The following is a 26,397-nucleotide window of genomic DNA, read 5'->3' as shown; positions in this document are numbered from 1 at the left end:
AGTAAAAGCAAAACTTGAATGGATCTGGGGGATATGTGCTTTGATCAAATGCTTTCTTTAAACCTGTTACAGAAAAACCTACACATCAGCAAAACATCAATCCGTCTACCTCACTGTGGCTCTGAATTTCAATGAAGCACATGTATGCAAACACCCATAAGCACTGTAGGAAGATCCATCGCACTTAGTTGTTTACACTGCAAGCCTTCCAAATCTCCATAATAGATCTTTGTTGTGGTTTGAGGTGGGAAGGTGAGGTCAGCTTGTTAATTGGCTGCTGGTGATTCCAGATGCATCTTAAGCTTGCTGACATTGTCCACCGGGCTTTGGAGACCCTTGCAGCTAATGCACTTAGGAGACGCCTGCAATGTACAGAAGAATTACACAAATCTCACTCGCGCATACTCAAGCAGCAATTAAAATCTGTCCCGTTAAGTCTAACCTAGCGTTAACCCTGTAAAGCAGGAAGCTATGGGAACAGCATTTACAGTAGCACATTAGTAATCAGATCAACCTTTCGTTGGCTCCACCCCTCTTTATTAAAATGTTCATGTCTGTCATTCGTGAGTCTTTTGCCAGTAGCCATGAGGGTGTTTCTCCCCATCTGTGGGGCTGCTTCACGAAAAAGAGAGGCAACGCGGGGACATTTGCAGCCACCCAATTAAATCTGTGTTGGCCTGGCAATTCCTCAAGGTATTGCCATGTGACAGTTTAATTAACCAAGCCCCTTATCTTAATTTAGCAGGATCAAAAAGTAACAAACTGAGGTTATCGGAGAAAAACACTCCCAGTCGCCATCCTCACATGCTCGCAAAGAGACACATATACACATGCTCTCGATCTCCTTCGGTAAGGGAAAGCTATAGTGCGCCATCAAGCATGTGAAAAAGATGTTTGATGAAATTCTTGCGGCTACTAGGGCAAACAGCACAAAGTTACATTTATGTTACAAATGGTTCATCCCACATTTATCAGGGCTCTTTCTTTTTATGCTGCTGCAGTGACACCAAAGAACTTCCTGATTTTGTGTGCATGTGATTGGGTTTAGGCGTGTGTTAGAAGGGCATGTGTTTGCTTTGACAGGTTTTCTTTCTTTTGAATTTGAACTTGAGGCTCAGTGACTGCAGGGGAGCCAGGCACCATGCTACTTAAGCCAATCTCCCATGGAGCCTGCCTGCTGTCCCGCCCCTCTTCATCCATCTTTCCATCCAACCACCCATGAGATTTTCTCATCCTCTGATTATTTACAACTGCCTGAGATATTCTTCCTTCCTTTTCGGCAACTGTTTCTTAGATTTCCTATATTTTAATCCATTTATATTTGTCTATATATATATTTCATGCATTCAAACCCCACTGCTATTTCTCTATATTATATCACATTTGCTTCTCCTCTGACATTTTTGATTATCCCATCCACTGCCATCACATAAACCACATCTCGTCTCTTTGTTTTAGCATTTCCTCTTCTTCAAATACTCCATTATCTATAGCACTGCAGGCAGAGGATGAAAGGACATTACTAGTTATGGTTGAGCAGAGAAGAAGTCCCGATGCCTTGGACAGGCCAAGCCCATTTATCTCCCTGGTTCCTGATGCTGTGTAACATGGGGAAACAATGCCCCAGGGCACCACAGATATTCATTTACATCAGCCAAGAAAATAGCCCAGACAGAGGGGCACTCGCACTCGCATCTCAGTGATTCAGAGGAAGATGTGCAGAATTCACTGCAGGAATTTTCACATAATCAAAGCGGAGTAATTCACCCACTTTGTAGCCGACTGCACAGAATTGATCAAACAATCTGTCGTTTGTTGTTTTTATAATTTATATTGGTACTTCACTCAATATTGTATAACTGAGCACAATACAAGTCCAACTATACAGCATTGTGGCATCCAAATCTCACAAAACATTTTGGTCAACTGATTGTGACCACCCAATTAAATCGCACACGCACAAAACCACTGGTATTATAACATCATGTTGAGATGCCCTCTTTAAGCCGGGTCTGTTTTTTTAAGTTAAATACTTTCAGAAGAAAAGATATCCGGTGTAATGTTTACGTTTCAGAGGACATGAAACATGCAAAACATACACCAACTCAGACCTGGAACCTCAAATAAACTATGCACCTGTTAGAAACGAGGGATTCAGTGTTCAGACTATTATTGTCAGTAAAAGCAGATATCACTGCAGAAGAAAAAAAAATGCACCAATATCTGCAGTCTCCGAATCCAGCACCGGAGCTTCTGCCTTAAATGAGACAAGAATTCATTAAGAGATAGCAGGATGGTGAGATCAGAAACAAAGTCATGTGGAAAAAAAGAAAGATCTCTGCAACCCATAGCTTTACCTCCCACGATATTGTTAAAGCTGACAAGAGAACGGGCATCTCTACTTGTGTGAACTGTCTAGAGGTGTGAATCTGACATATGTAACACGGCCCCGCTTAAAGGTAAAAGCTGTGTCTTTCCGTCAGTCACTCTGTAACGAAGGCAGATGTTATATGTGCTTCATTTAAAGCCATAGCATAAAGTTGGGCTAAAGTAAAGCATAGAATAATCCTCAGCCCATTAAAAATACGAACTGTACCCAGAACAGGCAACTCTTGCTGTCAAAGGCACAACTTCCAATTTCTAGTATTTTACTGAAGACAAAAAAAAAAGTGCAAAAACACAGCATGTAAATACAATTATATGATCGTAAAAACTAAAACATGAACTGTCACATGTCACTTCCTGTGACCTTTGTAATGTGTCTCAAATTTTATAGCCTTTATCCTCTCGGCTCTTTAGCTTCTCGTGATTTGAAAGCGATCACGCTCGCTGGAGGTGGGAGTTTAATCAAATCAGTATTCTTTTTAAGCAGTCTGATAGGTGTTAACTTAAAGTAAAAACATAACCTTCACTTTGTCACTCACTATCATATTCTACTCACATGTACAGTGGAACCCCGACTTACAAATACCCCATTTAACAAAAAATTAAAGTTACGAAGGCACTTAACGGCAATATTTCTGCCCGTGTTACTAGGGCTGTTTGATAAAACAATATATATCGGATGACGATATAAAAACATCTATCGTTTCATTTTACGTTTAGCGTTTGTTTCGTGGTGTCGCAAAATAAACTGTTTACGGCAATATTTTTTCATCGTTCTGATGGTCACTGTAGTGGCTATATTCATTTCTTAAAGTTCTCTCTTTCTCTTATATGTAATATAACCACACTACGGACGGACAAGCGCCTGTTTTTATGCGTTGTCGTTAGCAACAGCAACGGTAACACCTTTGCGTGTCCGCTTGTTTATATTCCACGTAAACCTTTCACAATAAAGCTCAAAATCCTGTTGAGACTTTTCAAAATAAACTGAATCATGTGAAAGAGCAGATTGTTTACGGATGAAAAGTAAAAAAGCCGTCAGGTGCTAAAAAAATAAACCTTAGACTCAAACGTTAGAACAGGCTTTTCCCAGCAGCACGCCGTGTAATAAATACAAAGAAAACGGCGGCCGTTACAACTTATGTCTAAAAATGTATCGTTTCATGCATCTGTTAAAAAACTCGACTCCAGGTACACGACGCGCAGCTGGAAACACTTCACTCAAGTCGAGCTGCCCGAGATTCACAGAATTTACAGAAAATGTTCAATTTTTGTGATTTATATCGTTATCGGGACGATAGAATTCTTATATCGGGATATGAGATTTTGGTCATATCGCACAGCCCTACGTGTTACGGCAAAATGCCCGCGTAACGAAATCCGCTGGCTCTGATTGGCTGAGCCCAGAATGCCCACAATACCTTTCGAATCATGTGACTTGCGCTTCGCTGTTGTTGCAGTCAGCAATTAGCTTATAGCCTATCGTTCACTCAAAAGGCGCGATGGGTGCTTTGACTTGCGAAAATTTTCGACTTACGAAAGACCCTCGGGAACAAATTACTTTTTTAAGTCGGGGTTCCACTGTACTCCGCTGAGGCCTTCAACTGTATTTTTTTATAACAGCTCTGGACATTATCATTATCTCCGTGCAAACAACTGCTTTTCATTTGGTGTTTGCGACTCACTGCCTGGCCATGCCGCAGCTGCAGAGAGCGAGTTTTTACTTTCACCTCGTGTTGTCCATAGCAAAGGAACAGCACAGTAGAAATTATATTAAGCCCTATCATTAAGTTCGTGTGCAGTGCATTTAAGAGCATAACGGCTGGCAGGTAACAGCATGTAGGGTTAATACTAGTTATAGAGGATGTTCCTGAAGTCTAGGAGCTTTCTTTAATGACAGGTAAGGTCAGATTTACTTTCATAAATAACTGTTTGTTTGTTTTTTTCTTCTTTGCAGGTGCTTGCTGACTTGGAAAGAGTTAAAGGAAGCTATTGTAAGATGGCATATAAAAGATTTAACTTTGGCCTCAAAAAATAAAAAATAAATCAAATCAAATCTGGATATTTCACTGGTGTAAAAATGTTTCCAAAGTGGAAGTAGGTCATAAATTACCACAAAAACAAAAAGGCAAAAACTCCCGAGGCCAGCACTGCTCTGAGTGCCAAGATAGCAACAGATATCTGCAACAGCAGTAAACCTTCAAGGACTGTTTTTCCCCCACTAACAAACTCATCTTTTGCCTGTAAGCACTGCAAAGAATGACAACCGTCAATTAGTCAGTTAATTAATTTCCATTTGAATCTAATGTATAATGATTTGAAGAGCAGCAAAACAAGCAGCGCCTTGCTCATTAACAGTACAAGTTAGATATTTTTACTTTGTAAAACCCTAGCGTGCCTCAAAACTGGAAACCCAGAGGTGTACGCGAGAGAGCGCTGAGAGAGAGAGAGAGATGAGAATGGTCATGTATACGGCTGAAAAATGATAGGGGGGAAGCAGAGGCTATCAAAGCATATGTAAAAGAGCTTGGTTAATGTCTAGAATTACATCGGAAACTCTCTAACACACACACACGCACACACACACAAAAGCACAAATGCCCGGCTGTCCATGGAAAGAGGACAGATGGCCGCGGAGTGGCTCTGGTCCAGGGAGTGACGATGTTCTGTATCATTATAATCTGCTCCGTAGTATCCTCCCTACTGCTGTGCTGGACAACATGTTTCACCCACTGAGAGCAGATACTGGAACAATTCTGCTGCTGCTCTGCAGCACATACTCCAAGAGTGGCGCTGTGACAACAAACTTGCCTCGTAACTGTTCTTTTGTTTAACTTTTGGATAGTTGGGGGTGTGGAGGGAAAAAATGATCATTTTGCAGCCCACAATTCAGTGTCACACAATGATCGATGATTTTGTTTTTAATGCAGAAAAAGAAAGCCACAAGGACGGTCTGACTGTAATACACTGCCCGCTCTAAAACCCACTAAATCAGCCTTTTGCAAACCAGGGTGACAGGAGTTATTGCTGCCCTTCAGTCTGTGCATCTAACAGACACACACCACTTCCGAATAACCGTTTAAGCCTGTCGGATGTTTTTCGCTAAACGAATACTCCACGTGCCACCCAGGAGCTGAAAAAACCCCAGAACCCCGGGAATTTAGCGTGCGAGATCTTCTATCTTAAAATATCTTTGAATCAAAAGTTAGAAAAGATAATACCCTAATTGTGTTTGTTGTAATCGCAAATTTAATTTCCAGGGAGAGGTTATCGCCTGGAAAAAAAAAAGAAAAAAGAAAAGAGCTGCACAGCCATGGGGCTCAGGCACACAATGTTAATTTAATTTACAGTACAGACACTACATCTACAAGGTTGTTGTTCATGTGATTACAACGAGAACAACTAGGAGAGGAGACACGTCTGTCACGATGATGGAACTGATAAATAACTGGATTGTGTCTCTCTCTCTCGTGCACGCACGCAGGGTGAGTGATGGTGTGTAGAGCGCAAACACGTGTGGCAGTTATTTTTTTGTTACGTTTGCAGAATGAAAGCCTACGCTCCCTGGATGATGAACACGACGATGATGATATGAGCTACTAGTGTGTTTACAGCAAGCAAGACTGTGTGCGTGTATAAACTGTAAATATGAAACATGCAAACTATTCAAACCGCCCAGCCCAGCTTTCTGAGCTCTATTACGCTCAAATGAGGCAGTAAAACAAACGCATACAAATTCATCTGCCAGGTGTGGCGTCTGATACAAAACAAAGAAGATAGAAGCAGTTCTGGGTTAACAGTTGAATGTTACAGAGTGTTTTAATACTCGGTATCGTCCCTGAGGTTTTGCAGTTGGCCTGACAGTGGATGAAGCCCTAACAATATGGTTGAAGTGTGATTATGTTTAAATCTCCATGACTCTAATCCCTATACTTAGGGCACCTACATTTTTTCCATCAAGCTTCCAGTAACATTCTCACAGTGTTTAACGGCTTTGTGTGTCCTCTCGATGTATTATGAGCGGGCACACACTTGGATTAATGCCCTGTCATGTTCTCATTACACAGCGGTGCGAGGAGAGAGGGGCCGGGGCACCTGTAAGCATTCAGGTTCAGCGGGAGAAACGCATTCCCTGTGTTGTTTTTCTTTTCTTTTCTTTTTTTCCTGCAGAGTTTTTAAGATCAGAAGTCCAATCATGCTATGTCGAGAGGTTATAATGGTGCTTAGAATGAAATAAGACATATTTTTACTCACTGCTTCCATAAACATGCCGTAATTATTCATTGCGGCTACCAGGGGAAAGGGATAATGTCAGAGATTTACGGCCCGAGTGGTAAGAGTCTGAGATATTCATCAATCCTCTCCAACACTGTGGTGCCACAGTGCTTGAGAGAGGCTTCACTAGCTGAATGAGGATCAGGGGGTGATGCGCCATGCAGTCGGGCCCAGGTTTAGAGGTGGAACTCGCACTCCTGCAGCCAAGCTCATCAGCTGCAGCTCGAGAGGAAGGACACAAGAACGGACATTACCCTTCGTGAACTGCAATCATAACAGTGGAATTTAATAAAACTTTGTGTATTGAGGAAAATAGAATAATCCCTTTCAATCTCCCGTAATGAGAGAGAAGAAATCCTAAGACTGTGATATTTCCCCTCCCTTCACCCCACAAGATTTTAGGCTTTCAACAGGATTCCACTAGCTTAGCTGCAAATCGCCTCACTGCTGTGCGATACCGCCACATCCTCTAAGAACGGGGTGAACACAGGATCTGGCACATGTGTATGAGCACACAAACACTCACAAATCTTATTTGACTTTGAGTGAGAAGTCCAGATTGCTGATGGTTCTCATTTTCCCCACAAGGGAAGTGGTTGGTGATGCTGCCATGAATCAGACTATCAGCCCAGTCAGGGACAGGACACAGAAAGCTGAGAAGACGAGGAGCACGAGAAGATGAAAGACAAATCCTCGCTTCTCAATGGCTTGCACAAACAGTAAGAAGAAACACGAGCATCTGCTGTTTTCAGATGACGGTCGATTTTCTAATCTACTACCCAAGGCCATGCTACACACTTATAAATGGATTCTCTAGTGGTCTGATACTAAGACAGGACAGATACTTAATAAGGAGAAACTAAAACTCTGCTTGTTTTTTTGTTGTTGTTATTTTTTAAATTACTGATTACTCACGAAAAGAGCCAACAGGCATAAAAAAGACGCTCACGCTGCAAGAGTTCATCAGAACCATGCACATGCATGTCTCTGCTGGTGTAGACACAAAGCACTGGGTGTAAACATACCTCGATGGCCTCAATTAATCATGTTTAAAAAGACAGATGTGACGGCATCACACGAAACTATGACTCCTCCATATGCTACCTGTTTGGAGTAATGTTTGCAAACTGACTAATTACAACAGTCTCTGACGAAGCCTCTCTCTCAGCAGATGTTTGTCCATTAACCTGCAGGAAAAAAAGACTTTAACATCGTGTGAAGAATAACATATTAACAATGCCCCTTCTCTCAGGGTGCACACTAAAGTTTAGCTTTATCTATCTATCTATCTATCTATCTATCTATCTATCTATCTATCTATCTATCTATCTATCTATCTATCTATCTATCTATCTATCTATCTATCTATCTATCTATCTATCTATATATATATATATATATGCGTTTCCATTTTCATTTACTGAAACACATATATGTGCAAACATACATTGAAATACAGAATATGATGCAAAATCAGTCTTCAGGAGTATTCTTCATGCTTCTTAAAGCCTACAAAAGCCAAACTGTTTCTATAATGTTGGTTGTGGGGAGGCCAGTCCATCACTGATGGTGTTCAATTGTGTATTTTTCTAGTCACATATGTTTTTTACTGCACTTGCAGTGTGTTTGGGATCACTGCCATGCTTAAAAATGAAGCCGTTGCTGATCAGATGCTTTCCAGGTGGTATTGCATGGTGGATCAAAATCTGATGGTACTTTTCTGCATCTGCAATTTCATCAATTTTGACAAGATCTCCAGCACCACTGGCTATAATGCAGCTCCCAACAGTCACTGCTGTATCTCTCCTGACCTCCATCGTACAAACATATGATGATTTGAATCAAAGGCTTCTAATTTAGATTCATCACTTTAGTCCAGTTCTTGTGTAACTTGTCACACCTCAGCCTTTTCTCTCTGTTTTCCTAAGAATGGCTTGTTGACTACCAAACTTGTACTGAGACAATCTGATGAGGCTTCACTAAACAGTACTAAATGGATCGAGTGAAAGGCCATTTGCATCTCTGAGGTCCTATGTCAGGTCCTTGGTGACTTTTTTCCCTGTTTCTTCTGCTTTTTAGGTACTGATCGAATGTGGAAGATATTTTTCAGGCCTTCCACTACTTTTTTTCATCCTCCACTGGTCCAGTTTTCTCAATTTCTTATGACACACTGGACACCACGCTGAGATATGCCAAGTTTCCAGCTAATAGCTCTTTGGGAATCACCTTGTTGGTTCACAAATGCTATTTTGTGCCTGTCAAACTGGCATTTTTCATTCAGCTAAAGACATGGGAGGAAAATATGTGCTTTTGTGACATGCTGATGGTAACAATGTGCCTAAAGATACAATTTAAAATTGGTTCCATCTAAGTTGTCTATTTTATATAGACACAACACTAGTTCATTCATTGAATTAGGTGCTTTTTTTATTCAAAATGATTTATAGCTCGGTGGTAATTGCTTTAAAGAAAGGTCAGATACAAGAACTGGACGGAAAATGAGTTAAAAGGCAGAAAAAATGAAACATACATGAAAGGCTCAGTAGTAGCAGTACTGTGCAGAAAGTTCAGTGCTTCTGCACAGTACTGAAACTATTATGCTGCATTTGTCGTAGCTGATTATGTACAAATGTTCTAACTGCACGTTAAGATTTATAAGAGGTATGAAGATGAATCTGCAGAAAAATTTGATGCACATTAAGCTGTGATATTAAGAGCAGATTTGAAAACCAGCGAGTTCTAAAGCTCAAACCCTTCACACCTAAGCAGCCCACTATTTGACAGGCCAGAAGGATTACAGCTGCCCTTTGTGAGTATATCCAATTGTAATATTCATTTTTGCCTTTGCCTGTTAAACCTTTTAATGAGCAGCTCATGCAGGACAAACAGAGTACTGGGCAGGGGTTAAGTTAGGTGCAGGCTACACTGTGTAGAACTATCACAGGTATGGAGGATCTAGTAATAGGAATGTGAACCATTAACCACGTTTTCTGATACTGAGTCATCATTTTTCAGCTCCTTCGTCGCTGTTGCTTTTTAGTTTCATCCGATAAATCGGAGTCACGTTCTGGCTGTGCCGTAATTTCATCAAGACTCCAATTTGGATTCAATGCCCAGCGGAAATGTTTCAAGGAGAAGGATGCATCTTCAAGCAGCTTGTCTTTCAGCAGTTTGACTTTTTTTAATGACTTTTTTTTTTCTTTCTGATTGCTCCGTCTTTCACTCACTTTGACTGAAAACTTTACTTTTATTCTAAGCAACAATTCATCCCTAAAAGGAAACCCACAAAAGAATTATTATTTAAAAAAAGAGTGGCATGAACTCATCCATCAGACTGTGACAAACCGTAATTCACCATAACTATTTATAATAAAACTTTGCGCTAACAAATACAACCAAGAAAACAATGATATCTCAGTAATATGTGTGTGCAGTGTTTTTGTTCCTTGTAGAATTAGTTGGCCACAAAAAAGGCTAAATATGAATATCTTCAAATGACATAAACACTGTGATCATGATTAAGCACAATAGGCACCGTTTACTGGCCAAAATTCACTATTTGTATCAATAATGTACGTGCACATAGCGAACAGACAGTGTACTTACTGAGCTGCATTCTGAATAGAATTTCAGAAGGATTCAAATTAGAGATGTAATACACATCTACCCACCCTATGAAAAACGTGTCTGCATTTATCTGTCCATGAAATATGAATGATGCTGAATGGAACGGCCTTTTCCACAAGTCAGATAAAGGTTTATTGAAGGCCAGAGTGAGAAGGATAGAGGTTGCCATGGCTACAAGTGTGAAAAGGGCATCTGATCAGACTTCTGACCAGTCAATTAATCTTGGAATTGCATTTTCTTTTATCAAAAGGTTCACTCGCGATTCAAAATTAATTGCTCCGAATAAAAAGGAAAAAAAAAGAAGGAAATTGTGGGGAATCAAGACCCTTTGAAAAAATACAGTAACGCAGGAGTCTTAAGATTAAGGCTGCCACGGGGGGAAGATGGGTGAATATTTAAGATGGATTGAAGTCTGAATAGTTAGTTTGTTTCCAGTGTGCAATGGAAGAGAAAGCTTATTATTCAACAACATAACTTTTAAAAGACTTAATTTCCTCCTGATTGTTTCGGATGTAAAAATGTAAAGTCATGCCCTCTTTTATTTTTTATCTCCAAAGTGTTGCAAGGCCATAGTGAGGACTCTATGATATCCTATACGTATAAAAGTAAGGAATTCATTATATACTTTTATACTGAAATTGCAGATATTCCCCACATTATGCACATTATGTTCACATAACATAACAGAGTATGTTTTTAGCTATTCAACTGTCTATTTGAATAGCTGTATTCCCTTGTGTTGTCTTGTTGTTGTGTGTGTAAGTTGGGGGGGGGGGGGGGGTCCTATTCCTCTGTGGGGCAACCTGCATATGGCCAATAAAGCATTCATTCATTCATTCATTCATTTAGCCACCTACTAAGCCACTGTAGCAGCAAATACCTTGACCAAGACATAGTATGAGTACTGACAATAAAGATGAAGTCAATCTGAAGCCAATGCTGACCAACTTCAAATTTCTTGGGTTCTAATTGTAACGTTCTTGATCCCTTACCAACTTTTTAGGCAAGGAAAATGTTTAAAATCCACCAGGGAGGCAATCCAATTTCATAAAATGTACCCATTATATATATATTTATACATATAAACTGTTCGCCTCCCAGCTCCCAGGACTCACTCTCTTCTCATCACCATAAATTGCTGAACACCTACAGAGAAGACAACCATCTTGGAAACAAAGAGCTAAATACGGCATCATCATTTATTTATGTAGCAGATCTGTGCGTGCACTTACATCACTGTTTAGTCATATTTGTGCCAGGAGTTTGTGTGCGTGCGAAAAATTGACAAAAGTCTGACATTTCCCCTTATTCTGAGACATTCACGAGCTGTGGGATGCTGTGGGGGTGGGGATTTTTTATCACCCCTCAACAAATAACAGAGGAAAGTACATTTCATCACTTTCTACCATGCCGTCACAGAAACACGTCTCTCGCTGTCTTCCCTCACTGTACCCACACTGTCCTTGTAGTATCATATCCTCCCCCTGCCCCCCACCCCCTCCTCTTCTGTCACACTCGAGTATCTCTCTTTAAAACAAGGCAAGAGGCGTTTTGATTATCATAATCCAGTCGCAGCTAATTAGGATAGGTCAGCTGGTACAGTTAAACAGCATCCGGCCCCTTCTATTCTTTCTGCTCTTCCTCAATCATCAGCTCTCTCTCTCTCTCTTTCTCCATTTGCTCGGACAGCTATATCAGTGGGTAACATCTCCCAACACCACTGCCGCCTGTCTGTTCGTGATAGCGACTGTGGCAGTCATCTCCACAGAGGCGAGCGATGTGCTGCCAGCCACTCCGCTAGAGCCAGACAAGCCCACATTAATGTCTGCTGCAGCAGGCACGCTGGAGCATCAATTAATCGGCGTTTAAAACTGGCAAAAAAATGCATTTGATATACGCTTAATTATAAGCTCAATATAAGCTTAATTAATACATTGCTACCACTTTTGCGGAGCTAATTAATCAATTTGAGAGTGATCTGTGGTGCGAAGATGTCCAGATGATGTTGTCTAGCAGGATACTGCTGAACACTGGGCATCAGAGGAGGTGATGGATTGCACGGACGGTACGAGGTTAATGTATGTTACTCGTGGCAGTTACTGAAAAAGAGGAGAAAGGAGGAAAAAAGCCAACGAGAATGTTAAAAATAGAAATTAAAATAAAAAACAAAGACACAGTTGTAGATACGCTGTAGGCTACAACCTAGCAAGTATAGGGGCTATGACTAAAACAGGGTTGGGAATTGATTGGGACTTGAACTACATGCTTTGTGCACTTGTAGTTCTGTTTATACGGAGCCAGTGAATGAGGCCGCAGTGTTCTGGCAGGAAAGCAGAGAGAGCTACAGAGAGTAATTGGGAGGACTACGCTTAGAGGGAAACAGAGGACTTAAGATGGGATGAACGAGGGAAGGAGAGGAGGGGGGCAGAGAGGGAGAGAGAGAGACCTATGAAGGAGATGCTAAGTGCTGAGATCTGAAGAAAATAAGCCTGCAGGAATACGACCCCAGAGACAGTGACCAATGACAATCTCCCTTTTCTTTCTCCTTTTTTTCTCCCATCTGATAATAGACAGACCTGCGTCCTTCCATGTGGAGCACGAGAGTGCGCGCGCGCACACACACACACACACACACACACACACACACACACACACACACACACACACACACACAGAGTTTTATTTAAATATTAGGCAGAACCTGACTGTGGCCACATCATATTCCCTTTTAATAGTTCACGTTTGAGTTTCCTCTATTGCATTTATTCTTTGATTTTTGGTTATTTTTTTAAAAGAAAGTCTCATCAATTAGGCATAAAATGATTCAGTACCAATAAAGACAACAGTAGCACTAAGAGTGACTGACCATGACTGCATCGTGTAATATTTAGGTGTGGTTTAACTCACAGCGAGGCCTTTCAGCATTCAACTGGTATTTTTGCAAGTTAATAAAGACAAGCTGGAACACCGCCAGAGCGATGTGTACCACACCTCACTTCTCACTACCACTCCAGCACCAGGGTTTGGCCTCCTGCTCCAGCCCTCCCCCACAGGCCTAGCTAAGCCTGCATGTTATTGGCAAAACACAGCCAGCTGCAGCCAGTTAACTGTCTAATCTCACATCAATCGATTTCCCCAAACAAGGAGCGGTAGAGAAGTGTAACGAAAGTCATGGAGCGGGGCTGAAAACAGAGCAGAGGGTGAGAATAAAGTGAGCGAGAACAGGCAGTTTATAGCCCTTCACTGAGCTTCCAGCACCGCTGGCCTTCGCGCGTATATGTGCGTATTGATGCGATCTTTTGTACGAGAACAAGACATTCCTGATCGAAGCAACACGCAGGAAGGGCGGAAGGACGGGTCGCAGCTGGCGCAAAGGCCGACGGGGTCAGCACGCATTCGTCCGACACCACCAGCAACAGCTTTTGCACGCCGACTAATGCCCCAAACTCTCTCGTCTCCCTTTGTCATGTGTCTTGTGTGTAGAAATGCGATCCATTTACTCCCTCTTGGACAATTAAATGAGAACATTTTCAAAATGAGAAACATATGGAGCTTTTTAATTGTCCAATTTCTCTTGCCAACATGTGTGGGCTTTTTTTCCCATTCTAAAAACCAGTGAAAAGGAAAAAAAAAAACGCTATCCAGTGAGACATGCATATTGCAGCACAGAGTGTTGCACAAATTGTCATTGTCCTTCCGCAAGAAGTAAAAACAGCCCGTCTGTTCCCTGGATTAATAGCGTCATTATTGAGAATCCATGTTCAGGATACAGGACTGTACTGCCGCATCCTGTCAGCCAGACTTGGGAAATCTGTATCTCTGTGGGAATCTGTGTTTTTCCTAGCAGGTAATGATGCACGCCGATGTACACGACTGGCTGAAACCGCAGGGAGAATTTCACCTTCCCGCCCTATCACCTTACACCACACCCGTGTGTGATCTTGACTTCCTGCTTCCTTCCCCTGACCCTGCACGAATCATGTGAGGTCGCTGGGGTGCGAGGGACCCCAACAACTCATATCTGGGGAGTTATTGTTCTACACATGTCATGTGTAATCTGCCCGACCCGCAGCGCTTAGAATAATTATTCATATTTAATCACCGCAGTACAAAGCTACATCGCCTGCCGCTCACTAAGTCATTTTCCATGTTGCATTATCAAAGTTTCAGAGATGGGTGCTCGAGGAAAAGGACTAAATGGAGAAGCTGAAGTAGTTGGGCTTATAAAAACATAATGGGCTTGTCTGCTTTGATAAACTGAGGACGTGTATAGAATGCACACTCGCTCACACCCTCCGATACAACCGCACACCCCCATGCACTTTAAATGTGAAAAGTGCAGAGAACAAAGTAGGGGAAATAAAGTAGCCAAGTATAAGTTCAGATTGGGAGCGCTCAGGCAAGTCAAAAGCTCAACCATTAATACAAATAACTTGAGCTGAGCACAGAAAACGAATTGAGTCCTTTTTTTCTTTTTCCCTTATTCAAGTGTGTTGGCCTGCACGACGCTCCTTTATTTCTCGTGTAATCACATTTTTTTCCGGTAAGGGCTCACCTTGCTCCAGGGGTGGTGGTTTCACGCCTGCAGCCTTCAGCTTGAGGGCTTCTTTTGCAGACATATCACAGCAGGAGCCTTTGTTGGTGTCCTGGTCACTGTCAGCCTGGTCGCTGTCCCCATGACCGCTGTCTCTGAGGCTTGCTCGCTCAGGGTCTTTGAATGTTGAACTACTACACAAACAAACAAATAAAAAAAAAGGACTGTGAGTGCTGAGTGTGGTGGAGGATTTCTTAGTGGGTGTTTTTTAACCCTCCAAGGAAGTTTAGAGACACCATTCTTGAATGCCAAGCAAGGAACATTATTATAATGATTTAAAGATTTAGGATGTAATAAAATGCTTCTAAAAATACTGCACAAGCTTTGCTGTCTGCTTTGAGTCCAATCCTGTGTGTGATAATGTTCTAGTAACACAGAATATTTTTAGTGACCGACTTTCAAGCTAATTTAATGTACACGACCGTCTTCTTCCTTTTATTACTCACTACAGTTCATTGTCAGCGCAGTTAATGTTAAAGTAGTTTGTGGGGAATAAAATAAAGCTGAAAAAAACGAACAAACAAGGGTCTGATGTCTAGTCAAGGCCACAGATCTCAACCCTTACCTTTGAACAAACTGTTGTCTGCTACCCATATAATTAGGCTCCGTGGGGAAATTGTCCGTCTGTTGAGAAGAGAGAGAGACAAAAGTATGTTGTAAGCACGAAAGAAATGAGTCCTGCTGCGAAACAAGAATTCCTAGTGACATATGATTAATTATGCATAAAAAAATAAGGCAGAGGACAGATTAGGGGTGATAAAAGCTATAAAATTAAAAAAAGGGAGCCCTACATGGCCAAGATTTGAGCATTTCATTAACCACATAAGGCAGGCTAATTAGCCATTTGAGAGTAAACCACAGAGCTGAACATCAAATCTGGCAGACATCATATAATCAATGAGCGCTAGGACAACAGTCTCGATGAAAATAGAGAACATTGCCGATACGGTTCTGGAGTCCTAGTCGGACTGTTTGTGCAGAATTTAAAATGCTATTTTCTCCTTGTTCCTTTAACAACATCTCCACGGGAATCTGCTGACACTCTAAGAATATCCTGCACTTTTTTTTGTCCTTTCTATTTTTGTGCACAAAAATAAATTGTTTGTGAGGAAGCGCATCTTGCATGTGCTGGACCCTGTGGTGCTTTATTTCATATGGGTAACCCGATCGCACACAGGGGCCTTCTACTAACGTGAATCGATAGGAAACTAAAACACATGCACATGGATGCAAAGAAACAGAATGACGTCTGTGATAAAGCATAGCAGTATAATGAAATACTGGTAGAAGCCCTACTGCATAAACAGGATAAAGCACCGTATGACTTGAAGTTTTACAGGGTAGATCAGTGTCGTGGTTTTGATCATGTTAAAGGAAAATCTTCAGAATTTCCAGAAATAGCTAAAGTTACAAAAAATGAAAAAAACTTGCAAGATATATAGACTTCTCAGCAAAAACACAGGGAGAGGGAAAGTTATATGCTTATATTTAGGCGAAATTATTGCGAGGATATAAACCAAGTCATGCTCAGGTAGGGAGGAATGGCGGAAACAAATGTCTTTGAGAGATATAGCTTTCATAGTGTTGTAGCAGTATTCATCACAGCAACACAAATAATTACCCTGTGTTGTGCACAACTCTCTGTGTCTTGAATTCGTGGCGGTTAAATGTCATGTTTAGTGAGTAATGTCTACTTGTGCCAGAGTTTTTCACATGCACAGCTTGACTCACAGTCGATAGAGTATTTCAATGTCATCCGTGCGCAGCGGTGGCTCGGTATGAAAAAGGGTGTGTGAAGGTCAGGCGGGCCACCTCAGTTCTTTGACCTTCCATGCTTTCACCAGCACCTTTATCTCTACCTAAACACTTTATTCTGCCTCAGCCTTCAACCAGTACTAAAAGAAAACACCCACAGATTATGTCAAAGACTGGAATCTGACCACGAAGTAAGGAGAAGAATGAATGAAATCGTTTGGCATTGAAATGATAACAGCCTGCGTTTTTTTTTTTTCTTTTTTTTGGAAAAGAGAGTTGGGAGTTTTTATATTGATGTGCCCCTTCTGTACTTTTATGACCAGGGTATCAACCTTGGGCATATTTTTCAATCAACTCAGCTCTGTTAGCACTGAGCAGGAGGAAAGGACATTAACAGAAAATAGTTTTCCTGCCGGTTATATGGTTTAATTTATTTTCCACACCTGTGCACACAAAACAAATAATATCCTTGTGAACAGAACTTTTACTTTTTCATTATTACAACAGACTCAAAAAGTTATTTTTTGGCATCCACATGGACCAAAAAACCTTGAAATGTCAACGGTCTGTTGTACATTAGCATTAAATTTGCTTTGATTAGCACGATGAATGGAAATGCACATCCCCATTGCACGGTAAATACGATGGTATTTTGTTTGGTTTGTTATCAAAAAGGGAAAAGAGACATTTCACACCTAAATTACATGCTCCACCCCGCACGAGCCAATAAAAAGCACATTAAGCCACTTCATAGGACCCTGTTTCCTGCCAACTATTCCAGGCTGATCTTAAGGCTCCATCTCTTCCTGCCTGTCTGTACTGCCCAACCCTTTCACTACAATGGGCCCCTTTCCAATTAATGGGTCGATAATAGCCGGCACGAGATGCTTTGTACTGAGCCGGTCAGCGCCCGCAATGAACACAGGATAATCTGAGGGAAGGTGATAAAAAGTGGATCATGTCTGTTATCTTACTGTTATGATTTCTAGTAGTATTATTAAACGCTGTATCAAAGAGTTAATTAATTAGTTTAACATTACAAGTGCAGCTGACTGTTTCATACTGCGTGTTTCCCAAATGTGAAACCTCATGAAAGTGATCTGAATAAAAAGAAAAAGAAAATCTAAGTAAATTGAGTGGAACTAAACTGACCAAAACTGCAGTATCTGTATATTTGGCCTATGATGGTCAAAAATCTGACTCATTTACTGGCCTAAAATATGAGTTTTAGACCTTAAAGGCTCAGAGAAGCACTGAACCCATTTAACGCGAGATGAATTCAGTAGTTCTGGGTCGATCTACTTTGTGCAGATATGATCAGAGGTTAGGTTGTTTGGTAGCGTGGATGAACATTGCAAAAGCATGTTGTCGATTTGAAGTGAATGATGCGTTGTATCTGCTCCATGTAGCAAGGCCACAGAGGTCAGAAAGATACTGAGTACAGTGAGGCTGAGTAAGTGTAAAAAGCTGCACTCTATTCTGTATTCCCATTCAGGTCCCAAGACTGACCGCTCAGACAGCCGGCCGATTGAGACAAATGGGACGAGCATATTGGAGTGCTATTCTATTCTCAGGGCATGCTGGTGCATTTTGGGGCACTCTTCATTTCTATGGGGCTATATTTGTGCATATCAGCCTATGTGTGTGTTTGCGTGTGTATTTGATATCTTAGGTAGGAATGGTGAACGAGGACAAATTGCAGATTCTCTTTCACACATCAATGGATTGCTCTCTTTTATTCACAGGAACAAGAGTACACCCCCTCCCTCCACCTACCCTGTTAGGTATGATACATGCATTTGTCCTTTACTGTCTGCCAGGAAAACACACACGCACACACAAACACACATTATTCTCATTCAGTGTATGCTTGTGAGCACATGCGTTTCTTCACATCAGGCAGTGCGAGTGGCTCCTACTCAACCCCTTCTCTGTAAGCTAAAAGATAAACCCTCTGTTATTATGCGTTGCTATGTATCTGAGTGACATCATTCCTACTGGAAAACTTAGAGCGGATTAGCTAAAGCTATACAGAAAAAAAAAAACATGTAAAACAGAGAAAATTAAAGGAACCGATCATTTTTGTGCAGTGGAAGCTGGAAATACATGAAAACAAAACACACACAAAAAAAAAAAAACAGAACGTCAGTAACATAGTAGCTCTTTCTGTTCATGACTCATCACAATTTAGAGGTTATTGTAATGTGCAAAGTGCAAACACAGAGTTACAGGTTTTGTTGTCTTTTGGCTCTATTGCGCCCACCAATAAGAACTAAAATCCAGCGAGAAGTCAAGGAGGCTGGCAAACAGCAATGTCCACAACAAACTTATCTCGTTTCACTAAAATCTGACCAATCCTGTAGGGGAGCAGTGATTCCTGTGAAGCAACAAATGCAACCTTGATTAATAAAGGCTAATTAGTTGATCATTGTGTGCAAGTTTCACCAACATCTTAACTTTACCCAGGAGGTAAAGTGACAGGAACAGGCAGACGGTGGACGCCTCGCCCATAAAAACTGAAAACGAAAGGCATAAAAGCAAAGGGAAAAACATCTTAAGAAAGGGGTGGAGACAATAATTACACTGCAATGATAATCAACTGGCTCAGATGCACAAGGGATCAGATCAACTTAACATCCAAATATCTTCCTAGAGACAATCAACCAATCAATCAATCAATCAATCAGTCGTCAGTTAAGTAAGGCTCTTACTTAACTTCTAAATAACCTAAAAGGGGTCCAGTCCAAACAAGTAAACCAATGACAACTCAACAACCACAGTTAGCCCGTGTGAGTCTAGATACTACTTTAACATTGTTTCAGCAACAAACTGGTGATTTGTGCAAATGGATGTTTAGTGTAAAGAAAGGCCTCTTTTTGCTATGTGATACAAAAAAAAACCCCCACTGGACTGTTACTTTCTGTGACTAATCTCAAAGAGAAGGTCGTCCGATATAACACTGCAAATTTAAAGGTTTTTTGATACATTTTTTTTATTTGTTTTTTAACTACCAAGCACACAGGTAATGGTGAGTGACCTGCAGGCTCTGTGTGTACATAGTCCAATGAACAAGGAACAAGAGAGAATAAAAACAATCATAATACACCAACGATGGCAGAGCCTTTCACCATATCAGACTCAGGTTATTTTACACTAGAGTTCAGGTTTCAGGTTTCTCCACCACAGACAGAAGAAGCAGCGCTCGCAGCATCAGAGAGGGGTGCGTATCTGCAGCATCCCCCTTCCACGAGCACGTTGTGCGAGTGCTACGCATTACAACTCTGCCACAAAGCTTCCACCTTTTTCGACCGCATTCCACGTGCCGCTCTTCCCTCGACACCACAGAGACTGGCAGTGGAGGAGGAAATAGCTTCACTCCTGAATAAGGAAGCAATAATGACAGTCCCTCAGCCAGAGGCACAGAGGGGCTTTGTCTCCAGAGTTTGGTGCTTTAAAGTCATTTACAGCATTATGTCTGAAGAAATGAGGCACTGCATTCAAAAAAAATTTCAGTAAAAAATTACAATTTCAGATGAAACGAGATGCATTTTGTATGCAGATACAGTCATCTACAAAACCGCCCTCATTAATATAGTCAGAACGATTAAATCTTTACTAATAGCACTCCTTCAGTTATACAGAGAAGCTTCTTATAGTTTTACACATTACTACGCAAAATGCCATACCCTCCCTCCCCCCTGGTAATGGGCTGCTCTAATGTATAAACATCATCATAAAATAGTCTTTGAAAGAAGAATTTTTCACATTAAGACAATTTTGGATTTCAAGGTGACATGGCATTCTTTAGACATATGTGGCGCAGGCACGATACGCAGGCTGAAAATATGCCTTTCGATAGGACTATGAAGGCTTTCTCTAAGGGAAAACATCTTTTTGCAACGTTTTATGGTATGTTGCACACGGACCTATCTGACTCCACTCTTCAACTCTATATCTTTTTTTAAATGTAAGTGCTTTTAGTTTGGCTTTGATTTAGCCCTGTAAAGCCTCAACCATGAAATAATTGCTAGAAAGTTCACATTTTGGGGGGAAACCTGAGATTTTATTGAACCTTCTGACCTAAAAAACGTAACTGTAATAATGTAATTATTAATTAAATTGTATCAAATTAAAAATATGTGCCATTGATTTAGTTCTTTTGTGGGGGGGGGAAATCACACTTATATGGAGGTCTCAAATCATCTCATGTATGCAGGGACAAAAGAAAAATCCTTTGCAATTATTTTGAAGTCGCTCTACTCAGAATGACAAGCAAAAAGGAAAAAACTCTGTAAATTTCTCCGCTGGTTGCATTTCTACCACACGTCAGCGGCACTCAAACACTTAAATACAACCTCTAGCATAATTCTAAGGTGCCCGGGTGAGCCGTGCTGTTGACAGAAGTTCAAAGCAGTAGTTAAACTGGTGTCTCCCATGTGTGAGCGAGTGCAGCTGTATAAATGACACGAGGCACAGCTAAAATCAAGCATGCGTGCTCAGCAGCCCTCTGTATAAAGCAGAGAAAAGGCTAAAAAAAGGTTTCTTTATGCAGTGCTGTGAATCATCAGGAAGGGGCATTCACACCTGGCCTGTTGTTGTTTATTTTGCCACACCTCTAGTACAGCAACCTTTGAATTCAGCTACTTTAATTTTACAGATATGCTGATTATGTGTACACATGAAAAGAAACCCTGTGGTTGTCTTTTCTTATGAAAACAAAAACACATCGATTATAAGAACATATTGGGAAGCAGGTTTGATATTTTGCTTCCAATGAGCCAAAATTTTAAAGACTTTCTGAAGGTCTTTTCAAAGTTATTTCTTTTGACACTGGCTGCTTTTTCACTAACTTCAGCTCAGTCCTTGTAACTGACCGTTTTGTTTGAGCCACAACACTGACCTATGAATCATTCAAGTACAAAAAAGGGCACCTAAGTGGAGAAAAGAATCAGTGTTTTGTCTACATAAAGCAGACACATTAGCAAAAAAACAGTTTTAAATGTATCTTTAGCCACTTTGTTACCAGTAGAAATGTTGCGAAAAGGCAATTTGTTTAGTTGACTTGATAAAAATCTATTTTAAAAAAAGCCAAAGATAACACAGTGTCACAGACATAAAAGACTATTTCTGCTCCAACAAGGTAATTCTCAAAAAGCTATTAGCTAAAAACCATATGCACATCATAATGTCTCATTATGGTGTGCATTTGAGAAAAGTGGAGCAGTGAAAGACAAAAGAAGAAGTGGTGACCCTGAAAACTACGCACAGCAGATGAATAGTATCTGAAAATCGCAGCCTGACTAGACCTGACTAGGGCTGTGCGATATGACGAAATATATCGGATGACAAAATGAAAATATCTATCGTTTCGTATTATACACTATTGTTTGTTTCATGGTAGGGCTGGGCGATATATCGAGTTTTTTAAAAATATCGATATATTTTCATACGAGATATAAGATGTGACAATATCGTTTATATCGATATAGTCTATGTTACGTTATAATTATACTTGTGGAGCCGCAGGTTTGCCTCTCTTTCGTCCACTTTTGTCTCTACGCAACGTTACTCGGCCTCGCCTCTCCTTCACTGAACACAACTCCCCCTCCCCCATAGCTTCACCTGCAGGCAATGACAAGATGAAAGCGGAAAATCTCCGTTAGCGAGTTACCATGTGTGGGGCTGGACGGCGTCAACGTGTTAGCGAGCTAACCGTGCTAACGACATGCAGCCCGGAAGGGCTGCACGGCCTAAAATCCTTTCATTTTCTCAAAAATCGACAGTGCGCAATATGTATGAATTCTGGTTGTGCTTACTGACCGCGAACCGATTTTATGTGGTACACAGCGCTCAGCAATCTGTCAAAAAATGTTTTAATATGACTTTGCTAAGCTACGGAGCTGCACCGCTTGATGGATTGTCGGAGGATTACGGCTACCGGGGAGGAGCCTCGCGGAGTGATACGTACTGTGCTTCAACGTAATATTACCGTACTGTGTGTGTGTATAAGGACCACAAATGGCACCTGTTCAGAGACGTGGTGCAGCTGTGAAATCTGTCTTTGTTATTATGCTCAGCGTCTTCTAGTTTACATTTTGACTGCACAATTGTGAGCTTTTTGTTACGCACAAAAACAACATTGTTTTCTTTTATTTATGGACCATGATTATTTAATAAATGCTGATAATTTATTTTTGAGTAATTTCTTCATGTACATCTACGCTGTATGTAAATAAAAGTGCCCGTGTGACATCTGGGACACAGTGTGACTAAGAACTCTCTTTTTGTTCTTAACTTATGGCTTTAAAAAAAAAAATCGAGATATATATCTTATATCGCCATGCAGCTAAAAAATAACGAGATATGAATTTTGGGTCATATCGCACAGCCCTATTTCATGGTATCGCAATATTTTTTCATCGTTTAGATGGTCACCACGTGGATGCAGGCACAGAGAAAACCAGCATGGACAGTGAAGATGAGGCAGAACCAGGTAGCTCCAAACAGAAGGACCAGTCACAAAAAATCGAGGACCTTATTCCTACCTCTGCAGCATGGACATGGTTTGGTTTTGAAAAGTCTGACATGGACAGAAAACTGTACTATGCAAATTATGCCACAAACTGATCCCCACCACAAGTTCAAACACGACAAACCTCTTCAACCACCTAAACAAGAATCACGTGAAAGCGTATGGAGAGAGTTTACAGATGAGAAGGAACAAAAATGCACTATTTTGAGATGTATCGTTATCGGGATGAGAAACGTCTTATATTGGGATATGAGATTTTAGTCATATCGCACAGCCCTAGACCTGACTCGGGACCTGAGAAATGCATCTGGCCCTTCAGTTTATCCACCTACTCTTTCAAAAAAGTCTCATCAGAAATTGTCTCATTGGGAGGGGAGTGTCAAGAAGCAACTGATAGAAGGCTGAGGTACACAAATTACACAAGAACTGGTCTGAGAATCAGTGGCAACAAGTCTTATGGAGGCCGAATCCAAATTTAAAGTTTTCAGTTTAAACAATATGCACAGAAGAGATCAACAGTAAGCATCTACGGGTATCTGTAAAACATGGTGGAGACTGGTTTGGGGCTGCATTTCAACCAGTGGTGTTGGACCACTAGATGGCTGGATTGACAAATATGAATGCAAAAAAGTACTACTACTACTAACTATTCCTGAAGACTACTTATAGAAATTACAAGAAAGCATACCTAAGAGAGTTCAGGCTGTGTTGAAGAATAAATGTGGTCACACCAAATATTGACTGTCAAGCTCGTTACAATTGTACAAGCTCTGTTTTTGTCTTATATGCTGTATTAACATCTATGTTTGCGTGTATTTCAATAAATCACAGCAGCTATTTCCCATTTTTCTATCAAATCATAAGGAAATGAAGGTTGACTGAAGAATTTTGAACATTACTATATGTATTTCCTGCATTCACAATGCTGCATCCTTTTGTCCATGCATTATGAAAGAGGGTTCATTTTATTTGATTTGTTTTTTCAGAAATTCTAAAGGAAGAGAAGAAAGCAGAGTACATCTTGTGAAATCAGTGGCAGCACAACAAAAACATATCAGTGGGGCTTATCTCAGAATATATTGATTATTTGTCCCACTTGTAGTGATTTGTCATTTAAAGCATCTTTACCGACAGCCTTCCAATCTCTTGTACTGAACTCCACTTCGGTACCATGAATCTAATAAACTCGGGCTGAATAAACTTGGCCACTGTGTTAAAGGTGCCACTGCCTTGAAATACTGTGTTTTATTAAAACTACTACAGGGCTTTTTGTAAAATTGCTGGTTTATTATGTAGCTGGTGACTCAGACAGCTCTAATCCAACTCAGTAGTCTCATCTTGTTAATCATGGTTTGCCGCAATTCATTATTCATAACAAATGCATTTCTTTTTATTCTTATCATTTATAATTTTTTATATTTATTGTTCATATTCATTTAGTGGGAGTGGGGGCTTTTCTTCATTAGATAGGGCTAAGTAGCACTTTAGAGGCTTTTATGTATAGTTGCATAAACAGCGTGACCTCTCCATTGCATATTCATTCCTCGCCAGCAAACACACAATATTCATAATTTGTATGCAACCACTCTGATTGATTGTCTATTATTTTTGGTTGACCATACAGCAGCATTAGAGAAACTATTAGGGGCCCAGCAGAGTGCATGGAGTCGCCCAACTGGCACAAGGGCTTTTTTAAAATTATTATTCTTAGTCTTTATTTAAGAAACGCTGCACTGAAAAGAAATCAGAAAACAGAAAAGAAAGAGATGAATTGTTATTCAAACCACACCATAGTATAAAAGACTAAAATCAACGATAGGTGAGAAGAAAAATAGAAAGACAGCCTGTGTGATTACTGATGATATATCATTCCATTTGAAGAAGAGCCTCAGCAAGTGCATAATATATATAATTTTCTCTTCTGTCTACAAATGACTACTTTGGTAGCATTTCTAAGGTAGGATCTTTATGTGCAACTGGGATTGCTGCATCTGCCTTTAAGAGTAACAGCTATGAAAGAGTCTATCAGTTCTAAGAGCTGCTTTTGTAAAGCACATTCATCTATTTGTAATAATGTTTGTCGTTTAATTTTCCAGACTAAATTACTTGGAGAGCATGAAAAGAACACTCTGGGGGATAAACGCAGCCTGAGTCTAAGAGATGGTCAACAAAGCATTGTTAAAATCTTATTCTTAAGCCTGTCATTATCATCTTGAGAATCAACTCACGCACAATAAGAAAATGCAAACCTCTGGAGAGAGTGCATATCCTTGAACTTGTTTCCCTGGCTTGCACTTACACACAAACTTCACACACACACTCTCACAGGTACAGGAGATCTGACAACCTAGCCTGTTTTATAATGCATGAAAAATCAAACGATGGGGTAAACTACATCCTGCATAAACAAAACGCCACAGACGGCTTGTGTCTTAATACGCAGTGATAGAGAACAATCTGTTTACCGCAAAATTATAATACATATATATAAATATAATTACCAGTTTTTAACTCCTTTGCAAGTAATTGTTTTATTAATTGGCTGATTAAGCCCGTACTGAGCGAATCATCCTTATCTAACTAAAACGAACAACATTTCATAAACAACAATAATGCTGACCAACATCCCCTTGGGGAAAGATTAGAATTATCTGCCACACTGGCAACACACAACACATGCTATGTACTATGGCAAACTGTCAGTGTCTCTTTTTTTTTTTCATTCCTTTTCCTAAATGAAAGTAAACAAAATGAATGTGACCCACTTTATGATGCATCTGTGGTATGAAAATGCTCCATTCATAAAGAAGATTGATCTGATCAGACCATCAATGAGGGAAATGCAAATGACTCTTAATAAATATTTAATGTTAATAAAAGCATCCTCTTCCTATACATGTTAGAAATCTTGAAATCCAGACACTGGAGGTTTTGTGTATACAGGTGCATACCTTAAAAGCCAGTAGTGCGATACTAGTAGTACTATAATACCATGTGGGGTAGTTACTCCATTAGGCATTAGCGAATACTGCCAATCAGAGGTATGACAGTTTTGTCATTTTTTTAATCTTTTTTTTTTTCGTTTACCTATAACATCCCCCAAAAATAGAATCATTCTAGACATATTTTTCAAACATAAGAAACAAAAAAAACCCCTAAGAATGCAATATTGTAAAATTGCACTGCCTGCTCACCAGCTGCTGTACATTTGTCTTTAGGCAAACCAAAT

The 26,397-nt window shown here is 40.4% G+C and overlaps 1 protein-coding gene across 2 annotated transcripts in view; it reads right to left on the bottom strand.

Annotated features, from left to right (window-relative positions):
• The window catches only part of pcdh17 (protocadherin 17), a 65,953-nt gene that overhangs the window by 20,999 nt on the left and 18,557 nt on the right, over positions 1-26,397 (bottom strand). For both annotated transcript variants that reach the window (XM_085456643.1, XM_085456651.1), the window contains exons 3-4: positions 15,447-15,505; positions 14,843-15,015 (exon numbers count right to left, since the gene is read on the bottom strand). In XM_085456643.1, the coding sequence (XP_085312769.1) occupies positions 14,843-15,015; positions 15,447-15,505 (232 nt within the window). The remainder of the gene's footprint in view (positions 1-14,842; positions 15,016-15,446; positions 15,506-26,397) is intronic.

This window comes from Copadichromis virginalis, linkage group LG1 (genome assembly GCF_057382275.1).
Source record: "Copadichromis virginalis isolate Kocher_CV1m ecotype Utaka linkage group LG1, C_Virginalis_male_GT1.1, whole genome shotgun sequence".
NCBI lineage: Eukaryota > Metazoa > Chordata > Actinopteri > Cichliformes > Cichlidae > Copadichromis > Copadichromis virginalis.
The sequence above is the reverse complement of the archived record's forward strand: the minus strand, read 5'-3'. Positions and strand labels throughout refer to the sequence as shown.